The sequence below is a fragment of the Hermetia illucens genome, chromosome 6, assembly GCF_905115235.1.
Source record: "Hermetia illucens chromosome 6, iHerIll2.2.curated.20191125, whole genome shotgun sequence".
Lineage (NCBI taxonomy): Eukaryota > Metazoa > Arthropoda > Insecta > Diptera > Stratiomyidae > Hermetia > Hermetia illucens.
Window position 1 is genome coordinate 991,346 of NC_051854.1, and position 27,528 is coordinate 1,018,873.

The following is a 27,528-nucleotide window of genomic DNA, read 5'->3' on the forward strand; positions in this document are numbered from 1 at the left end:
CCTCTGATCTACTGTATTTAAGTCGAAGTACCTTGGCAACATGTGTTTGTATGCCTCTGTGCTAGCCAGGGTCGAGAATCCTGATTTAGTCAACCTGCCTTCGAAAATCCAAATTTAACGGAGGTAAAACAAAAGCAACAAATACAAAGGCATTCACCATCCCTCGTAGAGAACTAAACGATGGCTAAAGCATACACCTTACAACACGATGGTTCCTTCCTTATGTTTCACCATTCCCCGCATCGACGCTGCCCTCGTCCGGCAGGCCATTAATTTCCTAACCAAATGTTGGACACACTCCAACCCCTTTATCTTCCAGGCCATGCAAACTGAGAACGCTGAAGACAATCTTCTTCGTATTTATCGGTTCCCTCAAATTCTCCTATCTCTACAGTCTCGAAATCACTTTTTCGATGCAAATATCTTGAGTTTTCTTTTCTAATCGAAACACATATTGACCCCAAAACTATCTGAATGAACTAACCTAATTCTATCAAGCAACAAACAATCTCGCATTGCGAAAATCATGTATAAACAGAGCGCAATATCTGAATATGTGAATCCGGCCAAACTTGACATTTCTCTATCCAAAAATGCTTCGTCCTAAAAACTGCACAATGTATTTTTCTCATGTTACACCTCCAGCAAAGACATTGCGTTAATCGAAAACCCAGAGAGCAGGTGAGTCATATGGAATCAAAATAAGATATTGCACTAATTTCTTCTTTTTCTTGGAATCTCCAAATGTAAACTACAAACATAATTACTTAACACTCATAAATAAAGTTTGGACTAAGTGAATGTTGCAACATAACTCGAGTTTTCGCGGAATTGCCCAAGAACCCATACTTATTCGTAGCATCATCAACAAATCTACCAGAGTTGAAAATTGTTATAATTATTATAACATCCGTTTCTTTCAATATCTTGTAGCTTTCCATAAGTCTATACACCATAGTGTGATGGTCATTCATTGATAATGATGGTGCTGATGTTGATGACGATTTCAATGTGAACTATCAAGGTCTTCGCTAGTTAGTAGAGAATACCGGTGAATTTGAAACTTAAGGTTGCTTCCATTTCAACAGTTCATAATTAGCTTCATTATTTTGATATTCTTGCAAGTTTTGTGTCATAATTTCTAATCACTTCTCCCGGCGGGGGCTCGAAAATCAAATCTTCGTTGATCTATTAATGAATGCTTCGCGTGCAAAGACAGAAAAAATTATTTCAGCATTTGGCTCGGTAGATTAGTTTATGAAATTGTACACAAAGCCTTTATAAGGAAAACATTTTGAAATTTTATAGTTGCGGAGACATAGTGAAAATTCTGTCTGAAACAGTTGCGTCTATAAAATATTTGCCAGTGGCACTATTGAACTGATTTGTACAATATTCTGAAAAGGCGCCTTTTCAATTTTTCTCGGTTTGATGGCTAAGTCCTCTAAATTTAGGATATTGTTACCATTATGATTGAATCCTGTCGATGATGGAAATTGTCTGTAAAGTGATTACCGGATGATCGGCCTATCATACTTTGGTGGATACCCTTACTTGTTTAGTTAACTCTACTTCACCCTTTAGAATTTCTGGATTCCAGGGACTAAAAGTGATACTGGGTACCAAAATTTATTAACTTTAAAAGGAGAGAGATGTTTTTGATGCAGAAGGGGGAGATGCAGTCAAAAGGTTGACTTAAATTTATTGTAAGATTTACTGCCCTACTAATGTTATCAAAACGACACGCTGTTAAGTGAACTATCAGCCATGTCCTGCTGATTTAAGCTAGAACCATGAGATTTTCAAAGTAGATTAGGGATAATTCGATCTTCCTCCATTTGAATTGAAAGATTTAAGCGAGAAACTCTGTTTACTCACCTGTTCACTAATAAGCAAATGGAGCGTAACATTTTTGGTGCACATTTTTTTGTAGAATTCTCTCGAATATTAAGTAGCTTGCTCCTTGGACTATCTACCTGTCTACTACATGCACGTCATCCGACAACAGATGGTTATATTGGTTGGAAGCATTTCTGAAAGTGTATTCAAGAATGATGTTTTGTTTCAATGATCCGTTTTAAATTTGTTAATCATCTTTCTAAAACTTGTATGTCCTCTTTTGGAATGGCTACCCCATTTTCGATTGATATTTTTTTTTAAATGTTCTTGTTAACACTTACTTTCATTCAGTTTTACAGAAATCCCTCACCACCGAGTTTGAACGGAAAATTTAAGATAAAGTGTCAGCTAATACATTTTTATATTCCAGCCAAATTGTGTCTATGTTGGTCAATCTACTCAGTATTTCATCAATGATTGGAGTCATGCTGACACTGATTATTACAGGTGAATAGTCCGATGAGAAGTCATTGTTCAATTTAAATGTTAATAATTCAACTATTCAGTACTATCTTCTGGTGTGCCTGAACTCTTGACACTTAGAACATTATACCCGGTATTCCTTCTTGTGTCAACATTGTTTAACTTCTAGAAAGTGTAATTGTCTACCTATAAAAATATTCCATAACTTCGCCAATTATTTTTTGACTAGCTTATCCGACAGACGTTGTTCTGTCTAACAGCACTGACACTGCTCACCAACTTCATTTTGCACTTTACGTTGATCGCCAGTTCTGGAATATTAGTTGGTATGTCTAATTTGTGGCATTTTCAACGACCAAACTTTAACTTAAAATAAAAAATTGACTCCTTAAGTGTTCCTAACTATTAATTTAAGATGTTATTGCGATGAACTAACCCTTGTTAACTCTTCTTTATAATTTCAGGTTCATCTCTACTTTTTCGCATACGAAAAATGTTGAGAGGAACGCTCAGGAAAGTGTTGGTGGACTGATACGATTATCTCTACCATCAAGAAGTAATTGGAAAGACGGCAGGGTGAGATTAATTATAATCTTAAGCAGTTTCCCATGGCATGGAGGATATAGCCGCTCCTGTACAGGTTTAAACTGGATACCCCACCCGATTATGATGATGATTAAGAAAAGCGTGGTTACATACATCGCGTAAAAACGAAAGATAACAAACCTAGAATGAGCTGACTCCGCCCCGTAATGTAATATGGTTCCACGGGGCTTGGAGGTGGTTTTAGTTGGTAAAAATCTTTTGAAGATTTGCAGTTCGTTAGCACAAAAAAAAAACGGACGGACAGACTGACCTTTAAACATCATTAGCTTGAGATGAAAGATTTAAGCGAGTAACCCGGTCTAATCTCTTGTTTATTATGAATAGAGCGCGGTAGCAGCCTAGAACTTTCAACATATTTTTTCCTCAGAGTATTTTGTAATAAGAACTAAATATGCATTATATATCTACCAATACATACACCTGCATGAAGGACACGGTTCAAGATAATTAAGAGATTAACACTTAACTAACTCCGCCATTGCTCCTCTAGAATATTTTACACAACATCATTAAGTGATGAATTCTATCCAGGATAGCGAGGCAAGAAATGACAAACTAGCGTTTAGATTTTTCCATATTATTTCATATTTTCAAGACTGAATATAAAAACCAGTTACTCTTCATCAATGGACGCATTTGATCAATTTTTTTCTGATATGAATAAAAGAATATTTCTATATGTACAATTTGCTTTCATTTTGAAAGAGGTGCCTTTGTTTACCTTGCAAAAAAACCTTGTGATGTTAAAATATTAGATTTAGACGTAAATATTTTTGCATAAATTACTGATATGAAAATATAAAAAATGAATTATTTTCCTCTATTATTTATCCACTTATCATAATTCCCACAGTTGAATAAATTGCAACGAGGCTATTAAAACTTACACTTCTCCAATATGCACCATTGGCATAGTGCCTTAAAATACATGCCTTCCATAAAATTGCAGTTGTACATGCACAAAAAATCATGGAACCAACTGTTTTGTCATTTTATCACCAATATGTACCTGTTGAAGAATTTGCTAGTGGTATCTACTTAAAAACAGAAGTTAAATTATCGAACAAACTATTGAACTAACCCCGCTACTAAATTCTAGCTCCCGCAATGCGCCAAATCATGTCCTACGTATAAAAGTGACCGGCGAAGCGATGCGCCCGTTTACTTAGCTATCAGATACATTTTATAAAACATCGTAGTTTTTAATAAGTTGTGTTTCTCCCCATATAACGTTACCTAGATTTGATTGCAAAATTTCCTTACCCGAACCATTTTTTCTCGTAACTTCAAGCTCGCGTCCATCATCCATTTATACAACAGTCCAAGAAGTGGTTGGTTGTGAGGAACGATACCGTAACGTTTTAACTGCATTCAGTTTGACTCTCACCTCTTAATAGGTGATATCTGTTCCAATCTATTAATCTGAATATATCTAATTTAGATTTTCGTGAACATTTCTGTGCCAGTAACGACAGTGACAAACCGTGGTAAATCATCTAAATCAGACTTCCTTGTGAAATATCTACCCGAGTGATGTATTAACTTAAGTTTGATCGGTCGCGGCGTTTCAAAGCCGCTGTAATTATCGTCATATTTGCGTTGAATTGCAATAAACATTTTTGATTTCCCAAGACAGTGAATAACGTGGGGAAAAACAGTGCAAAAGTGAATTGCAAAATATCGTAAAGAAACCTGAAAGATCAAAGGCGAAAATATCTGAAGCTAAGCAAATAAGAAAGATAACTCAGGAGACACAAATATAGGAGCGAGACCCGAATGCTGAACGATTATGCAATAGAACTGCATCCATAAATGAACTCAGGAAATTATAAAAAGAAAAACCATTGATTATAAAATATTGAAAACGTATCGAGCCATTGAGTGGTGAGTTTGAACAGACAAGGTAAACATTGCATCTGAACAACCGAAAAACCTCATTCACCTTCTCAGTGTACCTATCGAAACTGAAAGTGATATTTTCATCTATCGCGGTGAATCGTTGATAGCAAAAGTGATTTGTTTCTGGTTCCTGCAGTCAAGATTCAATCTCGTGTTGACCGTGTTGATTTCATCGTGGAAGTACCTATAATTCATCCGTTCATTATTGCCCATTGGCGCCTTTAACTGCTATCACAACTAAAGATTCACACGCATCTGTTATCCGCAAGTCGCTTTGTAAATTGTGAATAAAACATCTGGAAAGCAAGGAGACAAATTTTAGTATCTAACGAAAGCAGAAAACATGTGCGATATGACAAAAATTCGACTATTTGGGGGTACAATAGTTACCTTGGCATTCCTCATAAACGTTGGCTACGCAATCGACACTCTACGTAAGTATCTAATGAGCAAATAGATGGAAATTGTAATGAATGTATGTATAAAGTTTCAGCGTGATTTTTTTTTCTTTGAATTTACATGGCAAAAAGGGAATATGTAGTTTTGTAAACGATGAAGTGCGGAATGATCTTTTATGGTTGTTAGTTTGTTGATTTATGCGAAAACCATGCCGTCCAGTTGAGAAATAAACACATTGAGAATTCACGATTGATGAAACTAATAAAAATCTGAATGCTTGAAGATTTTAAATGAACATAATTGCGTAAGTCTCTTAAGAGACTACTTTATGGTAATTCTAGGGCTGCATGGCATCAGATATAGGAAGACGCGTTGAAATATACTGAATCGAATATTGAAGCTGAAATGAGCTCGTAAAGCGTGTGTTTGAATAATTAAAATCAAACAGAATAGAATCATAGATTTCCATCATTGAATTATGCAGTACATATGCCCTCCAGTTTTTAAGAAGTTTAAATATGTACATAATATTGCCTGCTCTTTTTTGCAATCTTGGGAAAAGTTTTTGATACAGAATGAAAATGAAAAGAAAAATTTAATTTTTTCTTTAATTTAACTACCACCCCCAATTTTTTGTTTTCCTACGAAATCCACATTAAAATTGCTCCCTTTAAATAGAAAACTTCAGGATCTTCTCCTATTATATCAATAATTTCAGACTGATATAAGATGGATGTGGTAAGACCGAATGTTGCTTGTTTTTTACTTTATTTCTTTTTCGACGCTCCATTGGCATATCTCGGCATCATCAGTTATCCCTTTCCCTTGCATCTTTGCCTAAATTCTTGTACGTTTCTTGAATACAATAGAAACAAATTGTTAACCGAAGATTTAAGCGAGTAACTCGATTCTTCCCTTACGCCTGTGAAGCCTAAATTCGTGCGTAATTCCCCTTTTAGAACATTGCGAAATAAGAATTGGATGTGATAATGTTTTCTTTCGAATCCGGCGAAGTGTTTTCATCTTCACAGGAGGACGCTAGGAAGAATGCAACTATCTGGTCTACTTGAACAGGTTATGACTGGGGGCAAACAGTTTCCTTTTAAATCACTAAAAAAATATTTATTAAATGGCAAATATGTATATTTCCGCAACTACCTGGCGCCTTCTTCAGTGCTTACGTTTGGATGAGGAAAGAAATCTAAAATCGCTCTCTTCATACTTACTCTCCTTGGCATCCCAGGCGTAATTAAAACTTAATTTACTTTTTCCTCCTGGTCATTAGTCTCGCCGATGTGACTCTTTCAGTAGTTTTAAGCATAGGTTGAGGCTCTCACTTTTTCCTCTTTCTGAGGACAATAAGCAACCAGAGTTTTAATCTGTTTATTGTTCGTTAATGATGAAATTCTTTATCATTCTTCAATCTTGTACGAAGATTGCAGATAGTAGTGGAAAAGTACCGAAAAGTGTCGCAGGGGCAGAGTAAACGATGCAACCTCTCCCAGGTTGTAATAGCTAAACTCTAGGACGGGTCAGTTAGATGTTAAAACAAGTCTAAACAAAATAATGAATACCAAGTAGACGGCACTACTAAATAAATTAAATTCGCTGAATAAAGTGAATCTATCTAAAAAGGCAAAAATCTAACTTCAAATGCAAACTTTTCATAGCCGTTAGCATTTCTAATCTGGTGATAGTGAAACACCTTGCAATCTATACGAAACTCAATGTCAATGCAAAATCTATTTCTATCTATCTTTTTACGATCATAAGATAATTCCAATAATATGACCTCATTATAAGAAACTGACTTTTGAGTTGTGATTGATGAAAAAAAAAGAAATAGAAGTCAATTAAAAGTCACCTTTCCATGTAAATATTTAACAGATAACCGGATCTTATTCGTAAATATCGACATATTTACGCAGAAAAGAAATCAACAGCGATCTGTTAGGTTATTGTTGCTATTTAGTTTTATTGTTACTTAATTTGAAATTATATTTATTGTGTTGCGAATATCAAAACGAAATCTCTTCAGATACTCCCCGAAACCCGGGAGAAAAACAAAATATCGTTTCCAAATTTTTCAGTTATGTAAGACCATAGAATTTCAGCTGCTTGTAATTAATTCAAGGACGTGTGAAATGCATTTTATTTACAAGCAGGGTTGAATTGAAAAGTACCTATTCAATTAAATTGGTTAGTATTGCAAACTGAATGAGGAAATTATAAGTATGAAAAAGGATTCTTATCATTGGTGTTAAAAAACGGAGTCAGGGTAAAAAGTCCTATTGGTTCCATCACAGTGCTAGGTCCTTAGGATTCGCAGGAAACAGTTCAGCTCAAATTTGTTGACATTTTTCGTTCAGCATATCTGGAATAAGTTCTCAAACTGTCAAGTTTTTAATCGTGGTAAACTGGGTGGACTGGGTTTAATATTAACCAGATTAACTAGTCAAATAGGACTATGCGGGTGCCTCATACTCCCCAAAGGAGTGAATGAGAAACAACAATATTGGGTCTAAAGTTTATTATGAACTATTTCGAGTTTTATTCAATTCTTCGACACACGTCTCTGGAACAAGTCACATGTAATAAGGGTGCGTTTCATTTTATCTATTCAAACAAATAAGTGAACTCGCTATAGGTGTTTAAAGTTATTTTTCATTTTCAACTTCACTTAGTTTTCAAGAAATTCTGGCCCGTCCAAAGTGCTGACAGAGAATTTCGTATCCAAATCTGATCAAATAAACGAGATGTCGACGTTTGAACATGTACGGAGCTACCATTGCTCAAATTTGGCAAATTAAAGGAGAAAGGAGCAGCAACTACAAAATGGCACAGAAATTTTCCAGGTATCCAGAGTGAGTGGCCTCTAAGCATTTGAGTTTGAATCCAGCATCGCAGAACAGTAGAGGACTAGTGTAAGATTCCTATGAAGCTCCGGAAGGAATTGAAGCATATTTCTGGACACCGTCACCGTGGCGCATAGGGGTGATTGAAATCCAATGCTCCATTTGGACGACAATAGCAATTCATATTAATTTACGCAAGGGATCCATACCGACATATATTGCTGAACGATAAGTAAGCCCTCCTCGATCCTTGCTCTTTGAATGTATTGACTGTTGACGTGTTTTATGTGCCTCTGCATTCAGCACGTAGAGGATACGATGAGAACCCACCATTCACATTTCTCCACTAATTGAACTTTTTATTGGATGTACGAACTTTTGGTAGTAGGCGTGTTAGTAGTTTACAAATGCGTGATGAAAAGCTTTCTGAATAAAAAACCAGGAATTGCTCTTCGATCAATACAAACCACAAATAATGCAGCTGTATGAAGCCCAATTACACTACCTTTACAGACCCGTTCCTACACCCATCATAATTAAGATTCTGCAATGTGCCAATGACCAGGAGCATATAATGCAGTATATGCGTAATGTAAAGTAAGCAGTGGAGCTTGAATTCTTCTTTGGATGAGTTCTACCGGTAATTTATCAAATGAAAATTGAAGCATTTTCGGTTTTATCTTTTGGACCTATACCTCTCTATGATAGATGGACAGATTGCGTCTTGATAGAAGACAGATCTGTTGTTACTGTTCTGGTACATTTAGAAACGACGATGATACAGAGAACATATCCAATGAGATATTGTATGAAGCTTCCAGAACGCCGCACTTTCCTACTCACTCCCTATACGAAGGTACATAAAATAGTCCTCTACACCAGCCACTACTCTCATGCCTAATGCGCCCCATCCTTCCAGAAAAATAGCCCACACTATTCCTAACCAACTTTCCCAACCTCAATTCCTGATCGAATATCATACCAAGATGGTCCCTCTGTACTTCTGAATAAACTGGCTACTGATAAATTTTCGAACTACATAACTTCCAAATTTTTCACTCGTTTATAATTTCAAATTCAAGGACGTCTGACAGTCAAATTTTATTTTCAAATAAATTGATTTGATCCATGGACCATGAATGTATCATATGTAAGTGCGTTGATATTTGTCTAAATAATTGACAAAATGTGTATGATAAAAACGTTTTCAAACCCGTGTTGGAAAGGTGATTCAACTGTTGATTTACTAGATCTTGAATTAAGTACACGAGTTATAAGCAAATTTCCGGACATGATGATCTATATATAATTTAATTTTGCTTGTGATGTGCCCATAGGTGTTTATACCCTTTATCAATAATAATAATATCGTCAAGGGACATCGCACTGCATTCTAAAAAAACTTTTGTGCCTTTTTACTAGTTATAGTAGACCTATAAACTATAGTCCGTTGTTTAAGTCTACAATCCACAGAAACTTATGTTCCCTACTTACAAATGTTTCAATCTGGCATCTGGTATTAAGTATTCTCCCAAGTGCCTTACCTACTTTAGTCAAGTATCGGACACTGTCGCAGAATATGTGTGGAAGTTTTATCATTCTCCTTACAGGATCTACAGACAGTGTCCGTATGGTTTGGAGGCACTTCTTGGTTAGTTTTAGACATTCCTTCGAGCGCTTGGGTTCGTATTGTTCCATGAGCACCCTGGATAGTTCCCTTCGTTCACCTTCATTTTGGACGTCGTAGCCATGCAACCATTTCCGACTCCACAGAATGGTTCTGGATCGTATAGTGGCGTCTCTGCTCCTTTCCTGGTCAGCTCATCCGCTGTCTCGTTGCCTTCTAACCCAATGTGGCTGTCGGTAGTAATAGTAATGTTCTACTTTCTACAGCTCCTTTTGAGGTTGAAAGAGGCACATCTGCCTATGATGTATATTTCCGCCTGAAATATGCTGGTCTGCTTACCAACTGATTCAAAGTACATTTTCCTTGGACCAATGACTCCGACACCAGCTCCTTCTGTCGTAAGGGATCCGTCGGTGTACTAGATATTCGCCACACTCACCCAGTTTTCCCCGTTGCTTCAACGTTTTTCAAACTTCTTCATGTGTTTTGTGGATTATATAGGCGGAGGTGAGGCACCGTCTGTCTCTGCCCTGGTAAGAAACCGTAAAGCGGTATCGTATCAGTAATTCTGGACACCGCCTAGAAAAACGCAAACCAGCCTTTGAAGTTTGTATAACTTCCAAGTTGTTGTGTTGACTTCCGTTCTGTCTATCTAAATACCCGCCCCATAAGTACCATTGCAGTATTTCTCTGGTGCAGCAGTTTCGGAGTGCTACCCCTTTTTTTCTTTGCTATGGACCTCCAAGTCATTAGAGGCTCTTGTGGCTTTCCGACATATATTTCCAAATGTTTCCTCCAGATTAGCTTTAGTGATTCCCAAATATTTGATCCCTGTTACCCGTTTCGCCTCCATATCATGCAATGTAGTGATTCTCAGGTGATCAAGCTTGTGATTTAAATGGACTTATTAAGACACGACATAAGGATCAAATATTTTCAAATTCACCTAAGAAACACTACGGAAATTTATTATTAATGCACCAATATTTCTGCTCTTAATTGTTTAAAATTCAAGATACTTCTCCGAGTATACTCATTCTATGCATGTAGTTCTCCTAGTTCATTAATTTTTCCATTAATTTAAAATGTTGCACGTATCTCGAATACTATTAGTTAACAACACCACAAAGAAATTACTCACATTACAAAAAGTTCGATCGGATTTAAATTCACGATTATCATGATTCTCTATTAATAATTACAAGCTATCAAATGGTTCACCTAATTCGCAATCAAAATGCGTTGCGCTACTTTATTTTATTCAATAAAACAAGTTGAAAAAGTCAATTACAGTCCAATAATAGATGAAACAGTGAAAGCATGATAAAATGTGAAGGTTAACAAGGCATACCAGATTTACCAAATCTAATGTGAAAATATCTTCGGATAAATATATTTGATATCGTGTATAGTTCACTGGCTTCGAAAGTGCCAATCAAATACCTGCCGGAAATTTGGTTAATGACCTTAGGCTTGAATTTAGTAACAGATATGAATAGAGTTTTGCAGTTATTTTTTGCAACTTTGGGTTTTCCTATTGTGGGTGGAGTAATTTCATATTACCATACATACATATGTACATATTGTGAAAAAGTTTATTGAAAGATAAGTGCATATTGCGTCTATTTCAAAAATGTTTAAAAAAATATACTCGAACACACTCCTATTACCAAATGTCCTCTGCCGCAATATTCAACTGGGTTATATGCAACCCACAAAATTAAACTATCCACATCGCATTTGAAAAAAAAAGTACCAACATTTCCTAGCAGAAATAAATTGTATTCATAAGCATTTGCAATATTTGTGTTGCAATTCACTGAATCTTATATTTCAACTGAAAGAAAGACAAGAACCAAAAAAAGATACTAATTTTTTATGTTTTGCTTCAAAACCACAAGTTGGATTCCATGGATCGATTGATTTTCTTAGAAATACCGTTGAGAAATTATCATTTTGCCATTAATTTTAGCAAATCGATAAAGCCATTCCATTATATATATATACATGTATATAGTCCGTGAATTTGTTAATCCTGTGACTAATTTAGACAATTTCGAAAGAGATTTATTGAAATGTTAAACATGAATTCGCTACAAAAGGTGCAGCCCTTTGGAGATTTCGTATTTGTTTATTATACACTTCCAATCATCGGCAATGCAATCATATGTGCAGAATATGCAAGCGAATTATTGAGTAAGAAACCACAATCTGCATACGTACACAAACGCCAATTATTCATTAGAGAATTTTTGTTCAAAAATGATCCGAAAAATCTATCTCTACCTAATTCTATGTGGCTAGCCACAAATCCAAAAGTTGTACAGGCAACAAATGACCCTCAGAAGTGCTTATTTGGAGGATTGAGAAATTCCATAATAATGTAATTAGACGCTAAGTACAAATGCTAGGAATTATTGATATTGAATGTGAGGGACAGCTTCATCGGCATACTTTCGGGCATACAACTTCGAGTCAATCTAATTACTATAAGCACGGAAGGTGGCGACCCCGTGGTATCTATAGTACGTGGTCAGTAATAACGAGATTATGATGTAATCGAATTTAATGGTCAATCGGTCAATCCGTACTGAACGGAGCACTTGGTTACTTTAATGTGGTTAAATGACAAAGAAACTTTTTATTAGGAATGAGATTACTAAATGTAACGTGAGGAAATTATGTTTGAATGCAATGCAATGCCGAAAATAGACGTGGGTCTAGGTTTTTTCTTGTACTTATTCGGGAGCTTGATTGATTTATTTCAAAGTCAAATTTCATTTTCAAGTACATTGGACTTGGATGACTTATTGATGTTGTGAGCTTTATATGTTTTTCAAGAAAGGTCCAGGAACGATTCTTTCTGCTTCACTTCTAGTTGGAACGTAGGATCTGCACAAAACCTCTCCGTCACGGTGACAAGTGTCTTGCATTATTGGAAACATTTCCATCCAATGGCCATTTGACTTTTACTTTTTGTCTAACAATTTGTAATTCTTCTTCACCTTCGAAGACGACCTCCACAGATTTTGGAGTCTACTAGCTTAACTAGTCTAATTCCCCTGCTTCTGTTAGTATCGGTTCCATCATTTATCATGTCAGGTAATGATGGTGTCAAGATACCTGAATTCTTCCAAGTCTTCTAGTGTGCTACACATCATTGTTAATGGACTCGCGCTTATAACCCTTTTCCTTCTTCTTAATACTACAATCCTTTTTCGATCTTGGCATCCCGAATGCGTTACCTTCAATCCCAGATCCCTTAGTTCTTGCGTCGGCGGAGGGCACAAAGAATCATAGGGTAAGTAAGCAGAGGCAACTATGACGTTTCTCCTCTTACCATTAACCTGGTATTGTAAGTTGATCGCAACAAGGTCGTGGGAACAGAAATGTCTCAGCCTGGTAGCCTCTAACAATTTTGACATCAGAACGCAGGCCCGCGGTCTCGAGGATCTTTCATCGAAGAAGATCTTAGTCCCCTTGCTTGATCTAATACCGCAGATTTTGTAAAAACGAGCCCATGGCTCTTGAACCAGAAATATATAAGGACAGTAGTGATACTTCCACGCTCTTGTGTCAGGATTTATTTCATTCTATGTAATTACTTGAAATGTAGGTAGATGACCTTTTTGCACTATCGTTGTTGCCTTTCAAAGGCTCTACAAATACAACATCGATTCCCGGTGCTTTGTTTGTTCGAAGTTTCTTTTCGCTGTGCTAAATTCATGTAGCGTCGATTTCGGTTGAAATGTCCTCCAGTTGCAGGAATGCAATTCCACTCTTTGAGAAAATTGACACCCATCTTTCTTCATTAGTTTTTGCTTTGATTCTGCATTTTTACATATAATCTTACTTATTTTTGGTTGAAACCTGTTTCCATGCTTTGCAATTTTGCCAAAATTGTCTTTAATGATACGTTGTACACAGCCAAAGTAGTGTCAGATGTCAGATTCGTCTTTTCTCACTCCAGTAGGATGTTGTATATATTTTCTGTGGGTTTCAGCTTTGACCAGATAATAACCAGGATCGCAATGTTCTTAATATGTTCGTAGATTGATAATCCTAGAGGCACATCTTTTCTGAAAATCTTTTCATTTGGAAATGCGCAAGCTATTTTGTATATGAACAAAATACTAAGCTGGTATTAATGGGCGCTGATATACATTGTTAGCTTCACATTTTTCTTTTTTATAAGCGATAGCATTGGCCTAGGTATTCAACAAAACCTTCTACTTTATTTGCCTGTGCTGACTGCTTTACGGCTAGTTGTGCGTTCCACACTAGTTGTGATTCCGTCTCCTTCAATAATTTCCGCGATAAAACACAAGAAAAATATAAATCAAAAGAATCCTAAAGCAATGTATTGCTGAGCATATGAATAGATCCTAGGAATGGAAAAGCTAAATAGAAAACTATTGATCTCCGCGGTAACGTGGGAATTTTGTTCCAAAATTACAGAACTTTTGTTCAAACGCTTTCCGATTGGATTGCATATGGCCTGGCAGACAGACTGGCAGACAGAAAGAAAAGTAGTAAAACGATTTTGATGACTTATTTGACACGGAGCACGAAAAACACAAAAAAAAATATAGAAGGAAAAAAATAATCCTTAGGTAATTTCCTTGTTAGGCTGTAGTTAAATAAAGCAAGTTACTCGCTTAAATCTTTTGTTTCAAGTAAATGAAAATCAAATGGTTCCCGGAGATGCAAAGCCGCTTTAATTTGAAAATTATTGTTGCTCCAGGATTTATTCTTTGTTGGTAGTATAACGTCTCATAATTTCATTGGGCACTAAGGGCGAAAATTCCAATTAACTCCAGTCATAGTTGCTAATCAAAATCGAATTTGTTTCAATACAAAATTTCCTTTTTCCCTAAAAATGCCGGTTTGTGTGCCGAATAAACTTTAATTACAGTTAGTTTTAACTTTTTTATATCTAGAAACTTATATGGTATAGGTTGCGTTAGTGAAAAACCATATTCTCCAGCCTTAACTGGTTGCCGTTTTCGAATAGAAAACATGCAAGATGGTCTTTATTTGGCTGAAAGATTTTGCATACGTCAACTATGATGGAGGTCTTTACTGTTGTTATACATTTGGTTTTAATAAAATTCCTAGAGTGCAGACATGCAAACGGTACACCATTTTCTATGTAAATGGTGCATTGTTGGGAATATCAACTCAATATTCTTATTAAGATTTGCTATTGTTGACCTTTGACTTATGATATATCCTCACAGACACCAATATTGGACCTGCAATTCTTAAAGTAAATGAAGCCATGGCAGAAGCCGGAGTGCCTCTATAACCATGAGCTTGAATATTATAATTCATAACAAGTTAAAAAATGTAATACTATTTTAAGAACTAAAGCTTTCTGCTATGATAAGGATCGATATCAGAACGATTCCTAACAAAGAAGACTACCTCTAAGAAGAGGGAATATTGAAGATCTGATACCAATGGCTAATCCTGTTTCCTTTTAATTTAACACCAATTGGAGCAAAAAATAGAAAAACTCATGCGAAAACTCAAAGTATTAGTTAACGTTGCAATCTTTACCGCGAACCAGTACCACCTTCAGTCACACCGTAACATTTCAAAGATCATTGAAATATTTCTGCATTAGCAAATCGCTCGCGGAACGCGATGCTCCATTGAAAAGACTCCGATTTTCCAGTAAGCCTGTTATAGCGAACCGTCATATATGGCTTTGCCATATATACAGGTACATAGGGGTAAACTAAGCCCAAATGCCGGCTTGTATACCTTTCGAACCAACTCTTATGGAGACACTCCAAAACCTAGTTATAACTATGGTTAAATGAACGAATGGACCCAGGGAAGCAACTCTGCAAGCATTGCATTTCGGGCGAATAACAAGTATAACACAGATGCGCAGCTCGCAGATGTTAGCATGAACGAGTAATATAGTTGTAGCCATGGACATATGTCTGAATGAACATTCGGTTATGTAACTTTCAACCGATCTTGTAACTAGTTTCCAGAAGTGACGTCACGATTTTTGCTTCATGTCTCCGTGGTTTCATGTTTTTGCAGATTGGACAGAAGAGCGTTAGAAAAGCAACAGTGGAATACCCAGTTGTTGGCCTAGTCCGAGCTGAATGAATTTATCATCAAGCCATGCGCATGAAAAAGAAATTTAATTGTGAATATATGGTTTTAACGGCCTCGCTTGTTACTCATGCTGCACTGATATTTCTGGGTTTTTTTTTGCTAGAAACATTTCATTCGTTTCTTTTTTATGCTTTTAAGCCTACGCTAGAGATACTCTTACAATTTCAACAGAGCTTTTAAGTGGCCTAGTTTTAATGGTCTATTATAACGTTTCCACGGAAATGTTGTTATTACTGGAGTATTCCTCAGCATGTTTTGGTTAATGCAATATTAAAATCTCCTGCAAAAACTAATTTTACACATGATAGCCTCATTATTGTAATGATCATAGACATGATGTAACAACAAGTGTAGACAATGAAATTTTATGAATTAATCGTGTGCGGATCATTGTTTTGGTTTGAGATTCCTTACAAAAATAGAGGTCAGGGAATTGTTTCTATTTGGAAAAATTGGGTGCTTCAGACATTTTTAGAATCATGACTCTTGACATGAAGGACAAAAGCAACTAGATTAGAAATAACTTTTGCATCAACTATAATTTCAGTTTTTGATCATTTTAACTGATATGGGAAAGGAAACTCATCAGTAAGATGAACTTTTCTCCCATATTAAATTGGGTCCTGAATGCGGGGTGGAATACTTTCTCTGTTTCTATTGTACAGGAGACATGATACTCGATATTTTGCCAGATAAAGCCTAATACCGTAGTTGATGCAACCCAAGGTCATCTGGTGAAAAGACTGACATCACCTCATTTTATGTGTTCAGATTCCACCGCTTGGTAGTTTCGTGATCTGATGCCAACTATATAATATTTAGCCGTGCTTTCGAGCTCATCTGCATTTTTTTCATTTAAAAAAATAGCCAAATCTTAACCATTCCACTACATTAATATTAAAAGCCAAATTTTTTGTAATCAGTTTTTGAACTCTCTTTCTTATTTAAAGGTTGGTGTCGTGTCTTTTATTTGTACTTGTATCTGACTTCCATTTTTAAATATAATTTCCTATGCTTGCCAAGTATATCTTAGATATATTTTCGCAAATAGTTTAAGTTAGTCCTAATCATGTGAGTAATTGAAATTAAAATTGTTTGATGGATCCCTTGTTTCAGGCACTATTTGTCGTTCAGGGTGTGCATTGTTATGCATTGTAAATTATTTAGAGTAGAATGCTAACCTGTGTTATATACATATATTAAGTGTTAGTTTATTAGCTAATATTCTTAGAAGCCGGGCAGACTTGATTAAGGACAGTGTTATAGAATTGTATACCGGCGTGGTATATTCAAGCGGTTACCCATTCCTCTGAAAAACACTGAGTATAATACTTTCTGATTCTCATTTGGGACACCATCTCGCGTTCTTAAGTTGACGTCGTGAGAATTTCTAGGTGCATTATACCTTCATGATACCGTCCGGTGTTGACCCACTACCCTCATGAGTCGAGGTACATTAGAATAGAATAAATAAGGAATAATATCATTTATTCTCACTATTTACCTGTATGGATGGAAAAAATGCAATAAATTTCTGTACCACCCTACATAACATCAAAGAGAATAGTTTGGCATATACATGGTTAGAGTACAGAACGGTGTAAATATTGATCAATTGATTTTCTTGCGACGAGTTGAACTCACGAAATTCATGCCTATGAAAATCACAGAATATATTCATATCAATCGGATAGTGATGATATAACTCACTTATTTCATGAAAAATTACTAAAAGATTTGCGATTTCTTTTCAACCTGAACCACCATCAAATCAGGAGAGGCAACTGGGTCAAAAATGATGAGGAAAGCGGACGGAAAAACAGCCATTTGCCGCATTTCTAAAAGTATCTCACCATTTCTAAAAGTATTTAGACAACACTGAAGAAGAGCTTTTAATTTCAAGGAAGCCAAAAAAAATGTTCGAATCATTAAAGAAAAAAAGGATTCAAAAAAAGTTTCAGAGAAGGACCTCAACGCAGGATAAGTGTTGAAAACATTTACGGAGGTCACTATCATCCGTATATATCTAACGATGTGTCGTTGCTGTCTAGTGCTGATAATACTGCCCGACTATGGGAAAATATTCGAATGGTGCCACCCCTCCATTTTTGTCGCAGATATTCTTCTGCTGTCAACGAAATAGCATATATCTCCGCCTGGAATATGGTCGTCATTTTCCGGATGGGTTGGGGCATTTCCATAATCGGATTCCCCGAGAACACCCCTGCGCTCGATCTGCTTTCCATGGTTGGCCCATCGGTGAAAGCTATGAAGTCTGCAATCTGAAAAGACTCATGGCCATTTATCGACCATTCTTCTCTTTTGGTGATTACGACAGTGCATGAATCTGGAGACCATCAGAGCCGGTATCAGAGCTACCGGATGTTTGTCAAAGAATTTCCAGATAGACGCATAACCGTAAGTTTCGTCGCCTTTCCACGCTCCAATGCTATCGAGTCTATATTCGTCGTTCTCGGCTTTTCGTTTCACCTGCAAGTTAATGGGGGGTAGATTAAGATAGCTTCAAGTGCCTCAGTAGGCCAACTTTCGAACCTACTTCAATCAGTAACATTCTTCCAATAAAAGGACGTACTTCTCAATCAAGACAATTGTACAAATTTTGATATGAGTCATTATCTTTATCGTCAAAGGATTTGATTCAAATCTTCCTAGAAGAGGGCTGTGAACCTATCAGGAAATGTTGCGTTGGATAAGTAGCGAAGTTCCTTACAATCGTATCTGAGACGAAAACAATCACAATCGCACTCATTACCGAGGAATGAAGGAAGAAGCGCCTTCCACGCTGATGGTAAATCACTGGCTAAAATTAATCTCAATTTCGAAGTAAAGACATACTACACTGAATATTGAATTGAATCGTCGTCGTGAAATGAATGGTTCTATCATTTTCGTAATAATTCTCTTGTCGAGATAAGTTTGACTGTTTACGACTTGATTTGAATGCGAATAATTTGTTTATATTATTTATATTTTTATTATTCGTGGTAATTGAATTTTATGAAGAAAAAAGTTGTATCTTTGGACTTTTGACGTATTATTTACAAAACTTTACGACAACAACAATTTATGGACGTAGTACGTGTTAAAAGTGGACATACTCGAATATCGTTCTTTTGTGCATACTTATTTCTGTATCTTTCGTTAATATTTTAGTATAATGATGGCAAAAATCAATACTATAGTTTAGAGCTGGTGATCAAAGTATCTTTTTTGAGTCGACCGTCCCGCTTTCTGGTTAGGTGGTATCAATCTAAAAACAATTCTTAGCAAAAATAAGTATGAGGGGACTTTGGACATGGATCATGGTAACATATTTCATTCATCTTACCAGCACTCATTGAGTTGACAATTTTAAGAAGTCTATAATCTCAGTCGACTGATTTCCATCACCTCAGTGCAGGGTAACCCCCTGTTGGCCTGCGATAGTTCCATTGCATTGATAGTGTCACCGGATTTAAATGGGGCACAGCGTTTGGTAACAGATTATTTATCTTGAAGAACATTTTCACCAAAGTACTACCTACCTACTATGCTATTGTAGGATTTGTCAAATACCTGGATGTATTATCTTTGATTAGTTCTTTTCTGACTCGTATCTTAATGCCAATAAGAAATAGTTTAATTCAGAAAAAGAAACATGAATAAAATTTCATTTCTTTACTGAAGTTCCGTTAGAAAATACATTGGTTAATATGTGTACCCATATCCAATCACACATCTCTTCCAGTTTTTTCAGCGTCTATCGATAATTATATAACTCCACTCATGGTAGCGGAATGTCTGATATTATGTGGATCAAGTCACATAATTTCTTAGCAACATTTAAATATTTTCTATATCTGAATTGCTTCCAGGTCCACCTCATTCTGCATTCGTTTTTTTCATTGTAAATCACGAAACCTTCCCATTATAACTTACTGTTTCACATACCTTGATGAAAAGCCCGAAATATATATGTGTATCAGCTTAAACTACCTGGAATATGTAAATAAATATTTGGTATTAACATTATCGTTCTTCCATATGAACTTGTTATCGAACTCCTCGAAGGTAAGGAAAGATAATGTTATAAAAATATATTTATTTAGATTTCCCACTGTTAAATAAGAAGGAGTTATGCAATCAGTCAAACTCGTTTTTACACGCATGTCTTATGTGCTTTTGCTGAAAAAAATGTGTTAATGAGCTGAACTTTGTCCAAATAAGAATGTGACACACCTTCAAATATTTTGTAGCAAAAAAATATCATCTGTAGTTTACCGGTGGTAAAAATTATTGAGTCAATAATAATTCTGAATAATTGCTTTCCATTTTAAATGATGATGTTCTAACTGCAGTGTGGACTTTAACTACAGGGACGTGTTATCGGTTTGCGTGGGGCCATTGAATGGCCTCCTCGTTCCCCTGACCTGACCCCCATGGATTTTTATTTCTGGGGTGTCGTGAAGGACAAGATATTCATTCGTAGACCACGCAATCTGCAAGAGTTGGAGGCGTATATTTATGACGCTTTTCAAAACATCGAAAACGCACTCTAGAAGAGTACATTCCAGGACTGCATTAACTGCGACGGTGCGGAACTTGAACACTTACGATAGACTCTACGCAACATTTTGTTCTCGCTTTTCCTCAATATATCGATCTTTCAGGTGTTTTCCGCGCTTTATTTTGGTGTGAAGGGACTTTTGGACCATGTGAAAAGACTTTTGAGCCACCCTTTATATTACATGAGTAGACACCCGGCACAGGAGAAGGGAACAAATAATATCGGTATATGTCAAATAAAAACCATTACGGTGTTGCGTCTCAATCCTTTAACCTTTTCGCTAGAAACACCGCGAACACACATTGACTTATTCATAATATAGCTGCTAGAACGTTTCATTTGCAAGTATTGGCTTAGGATATTTTGTTTTTAGTTAGTTTGTTTTTCTAACAAAAACTCAGTAAATAAAAGACAATGAGGGAAGAAAGTTGAAAGCCTTCTCGGGATCGATAATAACCAGATGGAGTAATGGCTAAAGTCCGTCCCTGTTAATATAGCCACCTTAGGAGGATCCAAAGCGCAAGGAGCCTGCTTTCCATTGACCAAGCATTGAAGATTTTCCCTTTTGAATATCGATGCACTCCTTGTGTAAGTAACAATATCTAGCCTCGACGTATCACTTAATTCTTCTTCTTCAGCGCATGACCCTTTCAACGCGAATTAAATATCCATACCATCGAAGACACCTCTCTTTCAATTATTTCACGATCGGTGCAACCACATATTGATCGCGAGTGTCCACATTTTGAATGTGATCATGGGGTGTTTCACCACTGGTCTAATACTACATCTTCGACTCCATTACCATCAAAGATACTCTCGTCACTATTAGGATATTGAGGGTGGCTATATAACTCGAAGATAGTCCTTTTGACTCAAGTTGGCACTAGGATTCATGTATTAAGATTCCTGAACATTTCTAGGTCTTTCTCGCCAGAAAGATTGTACCTTTATTATTTTTCAATTCCTCCAAGTATTGGTTTTTCTTGCAGAATGGCAAGGGAAGAAAATGAGTAGACGAAGCTTTGAAGTTAGACTTGATTTAGCTTCATTATCAGTGGCGCTTATTCATTTAAATTGTGACATAGACTTTGCGCAACAAACATCCGACAAATTTTTCTGAATAACTTTAGCATTAAAGCTATTCTTTTGTCATGCTATTCTAGAAAAAGATATTTACTGTAAGCAAGAGACATTAATAAGCATTTCTACTTAAGACCACGTTTCTGTTTTTAAATCATATCAGTGAAGTTTTCTAACTCACAATATTTTACCTTTTATCTTTCCAGCCGAGTATGTCAAACCGTGCAGTCGATCGGATCCTGGTTTAAACACCTGCATTAAAAACTCATTCAATTATCTAAAACCATACCTCAAAGATGGGCTAACCGAGCTTGGAGTACCATCTCTCGAACCATTGGAAATCGATGAACTCATTATGGATAATAATGCTGGTGCAGTGCGAATTAAGGCTAGGTTTTCTAGCATAGCTGCCTTGGGCGCAAGCAACTATTCAGTTCGTGAAGTCCGCAATGATATCAAGGTAAGTCAACCTTATGAGTACTTTTTAGTCCTTTAAACTTGATTCTTCTGATTTTAGAATCTTCGCATCGATATGAGCCTGGGTATTCCCCGTGTTGAAGTTACTGGAAAATACGACGTTGCCGGAAATGTCCTTTTGTTGCCAGTTCGATCGCATGGAAATTTCTGGGCTGAATTCTGTATAAAATTTTATAACATTCTAATGAATTTTTGATAGTTATAGTTTTCACGATTTGTTGTTTCAGTGAATATCAGCGCGATTGCTAAACTCTATGGACAGGAAAAAATTAAAAATGGGAAAACATACATGTACATCAATAAATTGGGTATAGATTTCACAATGAAGAATGCCCGATTCAAGGTCGAGGACAAATTGAACACTCAAAACATTCTGGGTAAAAAATATGTTGTCACTTTTTTTTTCATCCAGAAACCTTCATGGAAATCAACCTAATCATTTGACTCTGATTTGAACCTTCGTTAAATCAAGACGGCGATTTATTCGCTACTACATATACATATATTCTACTTATTATGGATGTCTTACAAATTTTTATCTTATTTGATTCCCAGGTGAAGCCATTAATCAATTCCTCAACCAAAATGCGAAGGAGCTCATTCAAGAAATGCGGCCGACCGCCTCCCAAAGTATAGCGCGACTTTTACAGAAAATCCTGAATACGGCCTTCGGGAAACTGGAGATGAGCTATTGGCTCCATGACTAACTGATAGTCTTTTGATATTTTTTTAAAAGTATTCTTACGCTTTGTTTTATTCTAGAAGTAGATATTAATTGGATATAAAATATCATCACACATCATTTCGACCCCAAAGAATGAAATTCTATTGTTTTTGCACTTTTACATTTTTTTTGTATGAAATTATTTAGTAATTTAAATTTCTTATTAGGTAGAAACATTGTTAGATGTTTAGGCTGTTAGTTAAGTTCTAAAGAATTCTTACCACCTTATATTTAAATTATAGTTTATTATTTTTTAGAAAGAATTTGTAGAAATTATTACAACCCAGGGCTTTCGAAGCCTACATTATAAGTAATACGATTTGATCGATTTTATACGAATAAAGTATTAAATATTTAAAATTTTTATGCTACTTGATCCAAGAAGCAAGAATTACGAACCTTCGTCGTAAATGATGACCACCTTAAGAATCTGTTACGCGTTCTGCTTTCATCCGTTTTTTGCTTGCTGAAGTTACTCCAAATAGGATTTTTGACCTTTCCACTATCTTCATCATTCTCCATGACGTCTTGAGCTTGGCTTGCCTTAATCATTAATCAATTAACAATGTTATTTCAGCCTCTTTCTGCTGCCCTTTAAGAACAGATTTCTCTGCGCCAATAGGTGCCCTAGATGGAACGAATAGTTTGTACTGTGTGAGTTTGTACTTCATTAAAGTAGTTGCTCCCACTATTCACAAAACCTCTTCAGAAAAATCTGCACTAGACAGTATTAACTGTCGCAAATAATTTATTCAGAACAATCTCAATTTTTGAAAATTCTAGGGCGCCAACATACAGCAATCGAGCGTAAAATATGATAAACAAAGTCCATTGATTGATTTCAAAGACATGTTTGTTTGTCTAGGGTCAGAAACTTGCACTCATGTGCAATCAGCCAGAATATGCTTTAATGTGGATTCATTTGTTGAATGACTTATGAATTCATGTGATAATCTATCAAGGCATCCATATGTTATTATTGTCTTCGAATATGTACTTTACCAAGCGATAACTTCGGGTTTAGACTTCTTTGAGTAAACAGTTTATGGGCGCTCATAATTGTTGTACCCAACAAAGGTTATGAAAGCTTATCACATGTCTACAGACAGGATTTCCTCCGAAAGTCGTAGAGATATTTTTACATTGTGGCTAAAAATAGGAGAGCATTGATTAAACATAGAAAGCATTGATTACGCGGAATGTCTTTCTGGGCCCAGTCTAGTGTAATAATCCGGATGGAGTTAGCAAAGTGGAATCAGAAAATGAAATGCTCCAGACAGCGGCACAATAGCCATCTATAAAAACATTGAAACCCTTCACCATTTCTTATCAGACTAGTTAACTTTTGCGCATCAAATTCCAGAGTATCAGAGTGTGTTCGACCTATGGCCGCCAAACAATAATTTGCTTTTAATATTATTAACGAATTGGTGTCAAGCGCCACTTTAACCCATTTAACAGTAGATGCAGTTCAACTGCGATAAGGAAACTTTGCTGTGGATCATGAAAAAAGCAAGTGAAACTATTGATAGTAAACAATTATGAAAATCAGATAACCACACTCATGATTTGATCTCGTGAAGGGGGTAAGCAGACTTCCAACAGCTTACCACAAACTTCTCTAGTGAATTGAAAGATATTTTAAGATCAAAAATGGAGAGATGAATTCTTGATATCTTAGATTTAGACTAGACTACACAGACAGACTAGTGCATCTTTACGTTCCTCTTGGACGAACGAAGAAGGCGATTTTGTTGGAAGCAAAAAACAGACCTAGCAGAAGAGTTTAATAACGAATTAAACTGATTGTCCTTGCTTCAATATTTGAGTAAGCTGGAATTAGAGGAAGATGTAGACACTAAGAACACAGTACTTTATCGAGATTATTTTAAAATTCCTTTAATAACCTTTTTATAAATAAATATAGATATCATAATTTAAAAGATACTTATCTTACAAGATACTTTACAGAAACCTTTACAGCTAATTTAATCAAAACTTTAAATCTTTGTATTTAATAGATTTTATTAAGTGGTTCATGGAGGAAAGGCTTCCAAAGGTTCCACTCGTTATTGTCGATATATCCTAAAGTAGAGAATAAGGATAGGATAGGAATTAAGGGTGGGAAGGTGGGTGACTTACCTTGCTGACTTCAAGGTCGCCTATGATAGCATAGCAATCAAAGAATTATCAGCATCAAATGGTACTATTCAAACGAGAACAATAAAGACCGCTGATAATTTCCTCTATGTAGAATCATAACTGATGATAACTACGATGGTGAAATCCGCGCAAATTGTTGGTTGTCAACAGATCTTAGTTCAGCTTGAAAAAGCAGTCTCGCTCAAAACGTCTCAATATAGGGAAAAAGCTCTTACTGTCGTATTTCTCGGAGACTTGTGTTATTGGCAAGAAAAAATTCGAACCCTTAGCCGCGTTCGAGAGAAGATTCCTCCGAAGAATTTTAGCCCCTACAAGAAGATAGACAGCTCCACCGCGCTACAGATATGCCAAGACAATAGGTGATCTTCAGTAAAAAACGTTCAGAACTGCACTCGATACATATGGATGAAACTTCTCAGTTTAGTTTCCATTTTACCGCAGTTCCCCTTTTTTCCATTCCAATTTTTCTCCCGTACATCCATTCAAATACTAAATCACACTGTTCAGATGGTTACGCCTATCGCAAAACATATCTGACACACGCTTCAAATATCAGAAAATGATCTTATTAAATACAATTAATTAAATTTACGAACAATGATTAAATTGTGAAACAAAAAATCTTCTACATTTTAGGGTTTTTTTTTCTCGCAATATAATAAGGTCTAGATAAGATCACGTATAGCTTCGCAGCTTTCTATCAAGCATGCACCTAAATTGTGAAAACGTGCGAATGCAAATGCAGTTGTAAAAGTGTCATTTACCGCAAAAGGATCTTGTTACTAACTCAATCGACTGACGTAATTAGCTCATTACAAAGATCACGTCTTCAAATTTTTGATCCGTAAAAATGACGATTCGAAAGTGCTTTCATTGATAGTGTTTGTTTTTGTTTACGGATGAATGCAAAGATCCTTCAACAAAAATTTGATGATTTGTTGGAAGTTTAACGGCGCCACATATTCACAGTGTTTTGACAATATCTTGATGGAAATGTTCTTGGTAACAGACATGCTTACGACAGTAAATGTTATTGATAGCGCTAATGTGAATTAATTAATTGGTCTTGCTACTATATTGCTCTCCGACAAATTGTTATGATTAACTTTGCTTAGAAATTGATGGTTCCGGGGGAAATATTGATATGAAATTTTGATAAGCCACCAGCTAATTTATTTTTGGTAATATTCAAAAATGAAGGACTTATTTCAACTATGAAGTTACGGATGCTTCCAAATGTGATTATTTTTCAGTTTATAAAATATATTCATGCGGTAAAACTAAGTAAACATTGTATGATTCTTTGGACACTCGTAAAAGAATCATTTGGTTATCTAGAGATCATCAAGGAATAACAATCATTAATTTTATTTTTAACTGATTCATGATAACATCCCCTAAACCGAATTCTTCTAAACCTTTATAATTCCCGGCATCAAAAATAACCAAAGTTTTTAACAAATTGATGCCATTAGGAAAGGCCTCGAGATAACGTGATATCAGCAATCGGGTTGAATGGACCAAAGACATTGAATACTAACTATAAATATTGGCACTGCAGGAGTAGCGAATGACATGTGCCAGCGTAATAAGGCGGGGCGGATAAGTAAGGCGATGTAGTGGGGTCAAGTTTATTCATTGAGTGAAGTATTTATAAAGTTGGACTATGGAAAAACCAGAAAAAATATTTTGGATTCGCATGAAATAACTGACAGAGGAATGGATTTGTCTTTAGCCCAAGATACTTTTAGCAATGTGTGCATATCGCATAAATGACATGATACTCAATTTTTCCAAAAAGCAAGTAATTTACCGCGAAAAAATAAAATACATTTTTTTAATAATTATTTGCTCTTCACTGACTCTAGTGGAATTCCTAACATCGTCATAAGAAATCTGTTGCATTTAAGAACTGCATTGAAAATGGTAATTTTTTCCAATACTTGGAAAGTAGCGCAAATTGTTGCTATCCTGGCAGTTTTTATTACCATAGACCTAGAAACAGGGGGGAGAGCATGAGGCACGAGTGTACTATAAGAAGCCACCCAAAGGCGCAAGTAATTATAAGCGATCGTGGTAAGGTCAGTCTTCAATGATGGACATAGTAGAGTAGGCATGCTTATTTTATGTTTTCCTTATTCAGTATTGCAATCAAATAATTATTTAAATGAAAATTGTACATTTCGCTGTAAATAAATATAATAACATATTTTTTAAAACTGTATATTACTGCATTTATCTACAAGAAAAAAACAAGGTGTACAAGCCATGCGCGACCAAATATTCAGAAGCATAACTTCATTCTACCGTACTAAATTCTATCTAATTCCATCTCTTCTTCAAAGTACTAAAATCAGCATTGACCTGGTTCAGCCCGTCTTCGACAAAAACAATGGCAAGCATGTACAAAGACCAGATGAAAAGCTTTAAAATTGGATCAATATTAGGGTTAGAAAACATAGACTACGCTCTTGCCCCTACTGCAGGATACATCCCCCGCCCATAGATGATGTTCGAGAAAGGAGAAAAGGGTTCTCTATAATATAATAGCAGCGAAACGAGATGAGGACCAATGGTGAACTATTTAAAACCAGGAGATGCGTCAAATATTCGGTGGACATAAGGTTCCCAAGAGCCCTGGTAAAGCTATAATCGGCTGGCCACGTGT

General features: G+C 36.0%; 1 protein-coding gene across 2 annotated transcripts; it reads left to right on the plus strand.

Moving 5' to 3' along the window:
• The first annotated feature begins 3,814 nt into the window (after positions 1-3,814).
• LOC119660272 (protein takeout-like) lies at positions 3,815-23,057 on the plus strand. 2 transcript variants are annotated; one of them, XM_038068733.1, is made up of 6 exons: positions 3,815-4,812; positions 4,879-5,261; positions 21,703-21,956; positions 22,014-22,134; positions 22,201-22,350; positions 22,529-22,680. In XM_038068733.1, the coding sequence occupies exons 2-6, from the start codon at positions 5,171-5,173 to the stop codon at positions 22,678-22,680; spliced, it is 768 nt and encodes a 255-aa protein (XP_037924661.1). In that variant the 5' UTR covers positions 3,815-4,812; positions 4,879-5,170. The 2 variants fall into 2 exon arrangements, with proteins under 2 accessions (XP_037924661.1, XP_037924662.1); XM_038068734.1 differs by having other exon boundaries at positions 3,844-5,261; positions 22,529-23,057.
• The last annotated feature ends 4,471 nt before the right edge of the window (positions 23,058-27,528 follow it).